General features: G+C 55.3%; 1 gene segment (V, D, J or C); it reads left to right on the top strand.

The window, feature by feature from the left end:
- Positions 1-3,787: 3,787 nt before the first annotated feature.
- LOC123348112 lies at positions 3,788-9,196 on the top strand (the record flags this gene model as incomplete). The annotated part of the segment is given in 4 exon segments: positions 3,788-3,833; positions 3,927-4,223; positions 8,015-8,328; positions 9,176-9,196. Coding segments are annotated over 4 exon segments (678 nt in total), but the record flags the coding sequence as incomplete, so codon positions are not given.
- Between the last annotated feature and the right edge of the window lie 949 nt (positions 9,197-10,145).

Here is a 10,145-nt window from a genome sequence, read left to right as displayed (position 1 = left end):
CGGGAAGGGACTGGAATGGGTCGCTCAAATATACCCCAGTGGGAGTAGTACATACTACCTTGATTCAGTGAAAGGCCGGTTCACCATCTCCAGGGATAATCCCAAGAGTGAGCTGTATCTGCAAATGACCGGCCTGAAGCCCGAGGACACCGCCCGCTATTACTGTGCGAGAGACACAGTGACACGAAACCGGTTTGTGATCATACAAAAACCCAAGCTGCGGAATCGCGCTTCTCCCGGCAGCCGCGCGGGGGCAGCAGTGACACACACACCGCTCCGGGCTGGGACAGGAGACCCGGCACCCGGGTGAATGTAACACAAACCTCCCGGCAGCTTTAACCCTTTTAACCCCTTCCTGCCCGCAGCCCCGCTGAGTGCAGAGATCCCCCGCTCCATCTGTGAACCCCAATCCGGGAGAGGCGGCTGCTGAGGGAGAAGCAGAGGCCCGTTGGTGGGCGTGCGGGGCCCTGAGTGAGGGTTGTTTGACAGGCAGGGCGGGGTCAGTGATCTCTGAGTGATCTCCCCCCTCAGCCCATTGATCATCCTCTGGATAAAAATCCACCCTTTTGTAGAGGGGGCAGCACAAGAGTCTATGCACCTCCTGAGTGGCACCGAAGCATTTGAGGATCTGATGCCCAGATCCACATTCCCACCACAATCCAAAGGAAACACGTCCGTGAGTTTCATGCTCCGTGGTGGGAAGAGGAAGGCCAAAGTGGGTATGGATCCAACATAAATGTGAATGGGAAGGGGAATCGAAACGGAAGTATCCAGGGGGTATTAATCTGAACCTGAATCTGAATGGGGATATGAAGTGCAGTATAAATGGGACTACAGGGGGAAATGGGAACAGTTATATGACTATGAACTCCTACGGATGGGACTGGCAATATGAATGGGAGGGTGAACTGGAATGTGAATAACAATGTAAATGGAAATACGAATCCAAATAGAAATACCTCAGAGAAAAGCACTACGAATGCTTACCTCCAATACTGACCTGCGGTCCTGCCTCCTCCTGTTCCCCAGTTCATCCTCTCTCTGGTCGGATTCACATTTTTCATTTCCAGTCAGTTAAAAGTGTCATTAGGAGAGTAAAAGCAGCAAAGAATCCTGTGGCACCTTATAGACTAACAGACGTTTTGCAGCATGAGCTTTCGTGGGTGAATACCCACTTCTTCAGATGCAAGAGAGTATTATATTGGCATGACCCCTCACACTAGAACTCTCCCCTCCCCTTTACACCTCCCCCCACGGCCACTCTCACCTCATAGAGACCCTACGTTACTGCCCATTTTCCCCCTCTCTGCACCTACCCACCACGGCTACCCACAGCCTCCCTCACGCCACAGAGACCGAAAAGGCTGGGTGCACCCTCTGCCTTCTATACCCGACACCACAGTTACTGTCATCGCCCCATAGAGACCCGCTCATCCTGGCCTGGTCCCCTCCCTTCTACCGCTAATCCAGGCTCCCTCTTCATTCGAAGAGCGGTGACCTCTGGACATCTCTCCCTCCCCGGGGGTTGGATCCCAGATATGAATGTGCTACAGCCCCTCCTGACAGCAATATGCAAAGCCCAGGAAACTTGGTTTCTCCCCCGCAAAATACCCCACAGCCTCCCCCCCCACAAACTCCAGGATCCGGTTTAGGAATTGCACTTCAGCTCAACCCACCCGAGACCCACTCCTGAACCGGCCCATCGCTGTTATCCCCATCATACCCAGGCACTGCACCGGCCGGCCTCTAAACTGCAAATTCCCACCATCAACCAGGGCCACCCAGAGGATTCAGGGGGCCTGGGGCAAAGCGATTTTAGGGGCCCCTTCCATAAAAATAAGTTGCAATTCTATAGAACACTGTATTCTAGTGGAGGCTCAGGGCAAATTGCCCCACTTGCCCCCCCGGGCGGCCCTGCAGTCAACTGAACCCCGAGAAGCCGGGCAATGAGGAGTCACAGGTGAAGACTCCCCCCAGGCTTTTCTAACCCCCCCCCCCGACATTCTCCACTGTCAGTGACACTCTGCGCTCACCCCGGAGACATTCTGCCCTCAGCACATTCACCGCCCTGGCGCTGCGCATCCAGCTCTGAACTCTGGCCTGAGACTTTCCTCCGAGCACTTCTCCCATCTCCAGCGACCATCTGCAGCACCGCCCTGCTCCGTGCACTAGGCGCTCCTGCTGCGGACCCGGCCCCCGGTCACTGCGCATGTCCGTGGAGCGGGCCCCTGCTGGGAAAGGGAAGGGGCCACTTTGCCCCAGTGCCACGGGGAATCTTCACCCTCCAGCGGGTGTCCCCCAAACCAGTGAAAACCTCGGACCTGACCCCGTCACTGACCCCACAGAACCACCGCCCCAGGGTGCACGGGGACTGGGGGCTTCCGAGCGGAATCCCCCACCATCTCTTAGTTCACTAGAATAGATTTCATAGGGGGCCCCAAATCCCCGGGTAAAGAATTCCGGTTATTCAAGGGAGCTGTTAGTTTCTCCCATATACAACAGCGTAAGGAGCGTCTGAGCCATTGTGTTAATAATTTACATCTCCGAGGAGAGGAGTCTGTATCTCTTATAAGGAGCGGGACAGGGCAGTGGTTCTCAGACGGGGTAAGCGGAGGTCTTCCTGGGGATGCATCAGCTCATCCAGACATTTGTCTAGTTTTACAACAGGCTACATAAAGAGCACTAGCCAATTCAGTACAAACTCAAACTTCATACGGACAATGACTTGTTTATACTGCTCTATAGGCTGAAATTTAGTACAATATTTATATTCCAATCAATTTATTTTCTAATTATATGATAAAAATGAGACTCAGCAATTTCTCGATAAGGTGCTGTGGCACTTTTGTATTTTGATGTCTGATACAGTTTTTATGTGAGGTGAAACTTGGAGTATGCGAGACAAATCAGACTCCTGATTCAGTACAGTCTGGAACGGCTGACAGGACAGCCACTGAACTAGGCCATTTTCCTGTCTCTATTAGTGGCCAGAACCAATTGCAAGAAACCCTGGTCCCTGGTCAGGCCGCGCTTGGTCCACTAATCCCAGGGAGGCTCCAATGCAAACTTAACTCTGTCCTCAGACTCCCCCCTCCCCCCCCCAGCTTCTCCCACCTGCACCCACAGGCGGGCCCCAGACCCGGCCCAAAGCACGAGCCAGGCTTGCTCCGATCACGTTCCTAGTGTCACGGATCATTTCAATGGAGCCGGTCACTGCCGGGAAGGGAAAGGGGCTTCCGTCCCCAATCCCCCCCCACGCCCTGCGCCCTGGGGAATCTTCCCTCTCCAGCGGGTGGCCCAGCCAATGGATCCCTGGGACACGACCCCTCCCCAGACATTGACCCCCCCTGACTGGACAGTGCATGGCCCTTGTGCCGCTGGAACGGGGCTCCAGAACTGAGTCACCGCCAGCCCCAATGTCACCTCACAATAACCAGGCCCTCAGTTCCCGGGTGGGGAAATACAGTCACTGCAGGGAGCTTTTCACTCCTTCCAGGGGTCCGAAAGTGTCAGGAGGATCCCAGCACCCTGTGCCCGGCGCTGCACAGACACAGGACGGGACAGTCTGACTCCTGCACCCGCAGCCCTGGGGCGAGTCACTCAGATCACGGGCAGCAGGAGTGCGTGTCTCTTATAAAGCGGGGATATGCAAATGAGGGAGACAGTTTCCTGTTTAAATCTGTGCCTCTCTCTGCCCAGGCTGCACCCGGAGACACAATCCGCAGCCCCTGCGTCTGTGCAGTGACCAGCCAGTCCCTGAGAACTTTCCCCTCCAGCACCAGGGAAAATGGGATTTTTGCTCCTGTTCATTTTCGCTGTAGCCGCTTTGGAAGGTATTTTCCTTCTCTGAATAACGGGCAGAGTTAGAAGAATATTGTGTTACCGCTGTTTTTATACCGATATTAATGGCCTGTCTTTATTCCCAGGTGTCCGGTCCCAGGTGCAGCTGGTGGAGTCCGGCGGGGATGTGAAAAAGCCCGGAGACTCTCTCCGCCTCTCCTGCAAAGCCTCCGGGTTCACCTTCAGCAGCTACGAGATGAGCTGGCTCCGACAGGCTCCCGGGAAGGGGCTGGAATGGGTCGCTTATATTAGCAGCAGTGGGGGTACTATTTACTACCTTGATTCAGTGAAAGGCCGGTTCACCATCTCCAGGGATAATCCCAAGAGTGAGCTGTATCTGCAAATGACCGGCCTGAAGCCCGAGGACACCGCCCGCTATTACTGTGCGGGGGACACAGTGGCACGAAACCGGTTTGTGATCATACAAAAACCCAGGATGCGGAATCGCGCTTCTCCCGGCAGCCGCGCGGGGGCAGCAGTGACACACACACCGCTCCGGGCTGGGACAGGAGACCCGGCACCCGGGTGAATGTAACACAAACCTCCCGGCAGTTTTAACCCTTCCGTTCCCGGACATCGTGTCTCCCCTTCCTGCCCAGAGCCCCGCTGGGTGCAGAGATCCCCCGCTTCGTCTGTGAACCCCAGTCCGGGAGAGGCGGCCGCTGAGGGAGAAGCAGAGGCCCGTTGTTGGTGGCGGTGGGGTCAGGGGGGCACTAGGGTCACAGAACGCAGCTCCCAATGAGTGAGATTTGGCCCAGGACTCCCCAAAGGCTCGTGTGACATTCCCACCCTGCATTAGCTACCAACCAATTGTCACTGCCAGGTCTCCCATGGCTACAAAAAGGCTGAACCTGCTTCCCCTTGTACTCAGAGAGTTTCTAGTTTCAGATTCTGGTCCTGCTGCCAAATGTTCTTGTCTCCCACAATCTAACCGAGGGGTGGAGGAGGGGGTGCGGAGTGAGTGAGGGCGCTCAGAGCAGGGGGAGGGAAGTGGGGGGGGGGGGGCTCAAGGCAGGTTGGGGGCAGGAGGGGTGTGGGGTGCATCAGGGGGCTCGGATCGGGGCAGGGGAGGTTTGAGGGGCAGGCTCCTGCCCAGCGCTGTTTATCTGGAGCAGCTCCAGGGTGGCAGCAGCTCCCACTGGGGTTAAGGCAGGCTCCCTGCCTGCCTGCCCTGGTCCCATGCCACTCCCAGAAGCAGCGAGCACCATGTCCCTGCGGCCCCTGAGCTGGGGGAGGGGAGGAAGAGGGATCCGTGCACTCCCCTCGCCTGTAAGTACCTCCCCCTAAAAGCAGCAAAGAGTCTTGTGGCACCTTATAGACTAACAGACGTATTGGAGCATGAACTTTCGTGGGTGAATAGCCACTTCGTCGGATGCAAGTACGAAGTGGGTATTCACCCAGGAAAGCACGTGCACCAATATGACTGTTAGTCTGTAAGGTGCCACAGGACTCTTTGCTGCTTTTACAGATCCAGACTAACACGGCTCCCCCTCTGATACTTACCTCCCCCTAAGCTCCCATTGGCCAGAGTTCCCCGTTCCCGGCCAATGGCAGTTGTGGGGTGCAGCGCCTGCAGGCTAGGGCAGTGCGTGGAGCCCGCTGCCCACCCTCCCCCAAGGGCCGCAGGTACATAGTGCCAGCTGCTTCTGGGAGCAGCATGAGGCCCATGGCACAAGGGGGTGACAATCCCATGGGCCAGATCCAAAGCCTTGATGGGCCCGATCCAGCCCACAGACCGTAGTTTGCTCACCCCTGGTCTAACCCAAAGGCAAGGAGGAATAAGGGAAGCTTTTCCCTGACCCCAGAACACGCTCTATCAGGCCAGGGAAGGATGTCTTGGGATTTGAGATCATTTTACTTCTCCCTTAGGTAAAAGCACAAACATGATTCCCTATCCCAGGCACTTCACAACACAGAATAAGGGACCCTCTGAGTCCCCTTCATTGTTGCAACCAAGTATTGTACAAAGCAGGGCTGGTTCTAGGTTCCCCCCCCCCCAAGCAAAAAAATTTTGGCTGCCTCCCCTCCTTTTTTTTTGGCTTTTACACATGTTTGCACTTTGCAATATTGTTGGGGTACTTTTTTGTTTGTTTGACTGGGTGCGGTACTGATGCAGCATTCGGCAACGACTGCATCTGAATCTGCTTGAGCCGGGTGTATCTGCCTGAATTTCTTATTGAGACAGAGGAGCTGAAAACCCCATGGGCCACCAGAGGGCCTGAGTAACTCGCGCTGCCTGTGATATGTGCGGAGGTGAAATACAGACTAGAGCAGGGATCGGCAACCTCTGGCACGCAGCTCGCCAGGGTAAGCACCCTGGCAGGCCAGGCCAGTTTGTTTACCTGCCATATCCTCAGGTTTGGCTGATTACAGCTCCCAATGGCCACGGTTCAGCACCCCAGGCCAATGGGAGCTGCAAGAAGCCATGGCGAGCACATCCCTTGGCCCGTGCCGCTTCCCACAGCCCCCATTGGCCTGGAGCGGTGAACCGGGGCCAGTGGGAGCTGCGATCAGTGACCCAGCATGTAAACAAACTGGCCTGGCCAGCCATGGTGCTTACCCTGGCGAACTGTGTGCCAAAGGTTGCCGACCCCTGCTGTAGGGCTTTAGGAACATGAAGTGGCTCTTGGCGGACTCCGGGGTCAGGCAGACTTTGTAGCAGTAGCCCAGAGGGCTGCCGCCTGCCACATCCAGGCAGTTGGTGGCACTTTGTTGCCCAAGGAGAGCTGGGGCTTGATGTTGGACTTCTTGAAGCTATCCGCCAGAATGCTGCCCCTGGAAATGTGCCACCCCAAGCACGTGCTTGTTTTGCTGGTGCCTAGAGCTGGTCCTAGTTCGGAGCAGTGGGAGGGGGAACCCTGACACCAATTCATAACAAAAATAAATGTTTAGGGAGATCCGCTTTTACACGTGCACTCGGCTGCCTCAGGTACATCTCACCTCCAAGCACAGGGCATAGCTCACCCAGAGGAGTTTCTCAATATCATGCGGACGTTCAGAGGTGAACAATCCGGATTCTCCCCGGCTCTGCCGCACGTGGTCCATGTTTAACCTCTGCAAGCAGATGGGATGTGGGCCTGTTCTGATGCCCAGCGCCTCCCGCCCTTTCAGAACAGGGGGCAAGTTTCAGCTCAGATGTCTACAGTCTGCTACAGCTGATGTATAGAACAGGGGCCGAAGCCCAGTTTGTCAGGTGACCAGAGCCACAATGTAAATAACCTGCTGGTGAAGACTCCACAGGAACGGGTCACAAACCCTTCACAGGCTGAACTTTATTCACCTCCGCCCAGCCTCGGTGCATAGACTGTCAGGTCACTTTCCGAGCGGTTCCCTCGCTTAGAACAAGGGGCTGCAGGGACCAGCTCCCAGAGTCGTTTCGTCCCGCTCCGCTCCCCCCTGCTGTGGGGTCTCACTGTAGCGCAGACTCTCTTCTGCCTGGGGGGGGGGGGGTGTTTGGTCTCCCGTTAGGTGACGGGGGATGTTTGCTGTGACCGCTTCCCTCACTGTTCCCTCTTCTCACCCCTCCCACGGGGGCCCAGCCGCAGCTTGTTCTGACCCAGGCGGGTTCTGAAGCGAAGCAGCCCGGAGAATCCACCTGCTGAAATGCGCCGGGCCCGGGTTTAATCCCAAGGGCTGGTGGGTCCCACAGAAACCCGGGAAGTGGGTTGGGGTGGCTGCTGAGTTACCCACACACCTTCCGTCACAGCTGCTCCTCCCCCCGCCTCTAGGAGTGATTTACACCCTCCCTCTGTTTGCTTTTCCCTTATCAAATGTGTACTTGGGATCCCATCGCACTGTGCCGGGGCTGCACAAACACACAGCCTGAGATAATCTGATTCCTTCCCTCTGAACGCTAAGAAATCACATCAGAGTTTGGGTCTCTTATAAGGAGCGGGATATGCAAATGAGACTGAGAGTTTCCTCTTTAAATCTCTGCCTCCTTCTGCCCAGGCTGCACCCGGAGACACAATCCGCAGCCCCTGGGTCTGTGCAGTGACCAGCCAGTCCCTGAGAACTTCCCCCTCCAGCACCCGGGAAAATGAGGCTTTGGCTCCATTTGCTTTTCACTGTAGCGGCTTTACAAGGTATTTTCTCCCCGTAACTGAATTGGAGAAATAGGGGGATATTGCACGGCTGCAGCTTACAGTGATTTGTAACCTGTCTTTATTCCCAGGTGTCCGGTCCCAGGTGCAGCTGGTGGAGTCCGGAGGGGATGTGAAAAAGCCCGGAGACTCTCTCCGCCTCTCCTGCAAAGCCTCCGGGTTCACCTTCAGCGACTACGGGATGCACTGGGTCCGCCAGGCTCCCGGGCAGGGACTGGAGTGGGTCGCTACAGTCAGTAAGCCAAGTGGATCCAGCCAGTGGTATTCCCCGGCCGTTCAAGGCCGATTCACCATGTCCCGGGACAACTCCGTCAGCTCGGCTTATCTACAAATGACCGGCCTCAAAGCCGAGGACACTGGCCGCTATTACTGTGCTAGAGACACGGTGGCACAAAACTTAGTAGCGCTGATGCAAAAACCCAGACTGCACCATCTCCCCCGAGCCGCGTGAGGGCAGCAGTGACCATGCAGTTCCGGGCACAGGCTGAGAAAAGGCATCAGGGTGAATCCAAAATCTGCCATGGGCTTTTAACCCTTTAATTCCCTGGCAATGTCACCGCTCGCTTCACGATGGGCTCCACACAGAGACGGCTCCATTCCTGAGCAAACCACAATCAGCAACATCAGGAGATATGGGGCAGAGCTGGGATTTTCCAATCAGACCCATGCATTAAGGTGGCCCCAATCCATTTGAAATCCAAGCCCAGCTCCTCAGCTGTACGGTCCATATGAATGACCTGACAGGGCATCTGCCTCTACTGCGAATGGCTGGGCCTTTCTCACACAATTCCTACCCCAAAACCAACCAATAGCCCTGTGGAAGCTTGCAACGCCAGACAGCTACCGGTCAGTCAAGAATCAATTTGGAGTGGGCAAATCTACTGTTGGGGCTGCTGTGATCCAGGTAGCCAATGCAATCACTGAGCTGCTGCTATCAAGGGCAGTCACTCTGGGAAATGTGCAGGTCATAGTGGATGGCTTTGCTGCAATGGGATTCCCTAACTGTGGTGGGGCGATAAATGGAACCCATATCCCTATCTTGGCACTGGAGCACCAGGGCACCCAGTACATAAACTGAAAGGGGTACTTTTCAATGGTGCTGCAAGCACTGGTGGATCACAAGGGATGTTTCACTGACACCAACGTGGGCTGGCTGGGAAAGGTACATGATGCTCACATCTTCAGGAACTCTGGTCTGTTTGAACAGCTGCAGGAAGGAACTTACTTCCCAGACCAGAAAATTACCATTGGGGATGTTGAAATGCCTATAGTCATCCTGGGGGACCCAGCTTACCCCTAATGCCATGGCTCATGAAGCCAGACACAGGCAGCCTGGACAATAGTACGGAGCAGTTCAACTACAGGCTGAGCAAGTGCAGAATGGTGGTAGAATGTGCATTTGGAAATGTAAAAGCTGATTTGCTCAGTTTACTGACTAGGTTAGACCTCAGTGAAACCAATATTCCCATTGTCATTGCTGCCTACTCTGTGCTCCACAATCTCTGTGAGAGTGCAGGGGAGACATTTCTGGTGGGATGGGAGATTGAGGCAAATCGCTTGGCAGCCGATTATGCACAGCCAGACACCAGAGCAATTAGAAGAGCACAGCTGGGTGCCCTGCACATCAGAGAAGCTTTAAAAACCAGTGTCATGACTGGCCAGGCTATGGTGTGATAGTTATCTTTGTTTCTTCTTCATGAAAACCCGCCTCCTTGGTTCACTCTACTTCCCTGTAAGCCAACCGCCCTCCCCTCCCCCTTAGATTACCATTTGCAGAGGCAATAAAGTCATTATTGTTTCAAAATCATGCATTCTTTATTAATTCAACACACAAATAGGGGGAAAACTCACAGGGTAGCCGGGAGGGGTGGGTGAGGACGGAAGTACCAGGCCGGGGGGTGGATGAGGGGAGGAAGGAAGGAAGGACAAGGCCACACTACAGTTCAAAACTTATTGAGGGCCAGCTTTCTGTTGCTTGGGCAATCCTCTGGGGTGGAGTGGCTGGGTGCCCGTAGCCTCTCCCCACATTCTTGGGCATCTGGGTGAGGAGGCTCTGGAACTTGGGGAGAAGGGCAGGTGGTTATACAGGGGCTGCAGTGGCGGTCTGTGCTCCTGCTGCCTTTCCTGCAGCTCCACCAGATGCCTGAGCATGTCAGTTTGCTCCCCCATTAGCCTCAGCATTGCATCCTGCCTCATCTCATT

The sequence above is a fragment of the Mauremys mutica genome, chromosome 13, assembly GCF_020497125.1.
Source record: "Mauremys mutica isolate MM-2020 ecotype Southern chromosome 13, ASM2049712v1, whole genome shotgun sequence".
NCBI lineage: Eukaryota > Metazoa > Chordata > Testudines > Geoemydidae > Mauremys > Mauremys mutica.
This window is presented reverse-complemented; position numbering and strand designations above follow the sequence as displayed.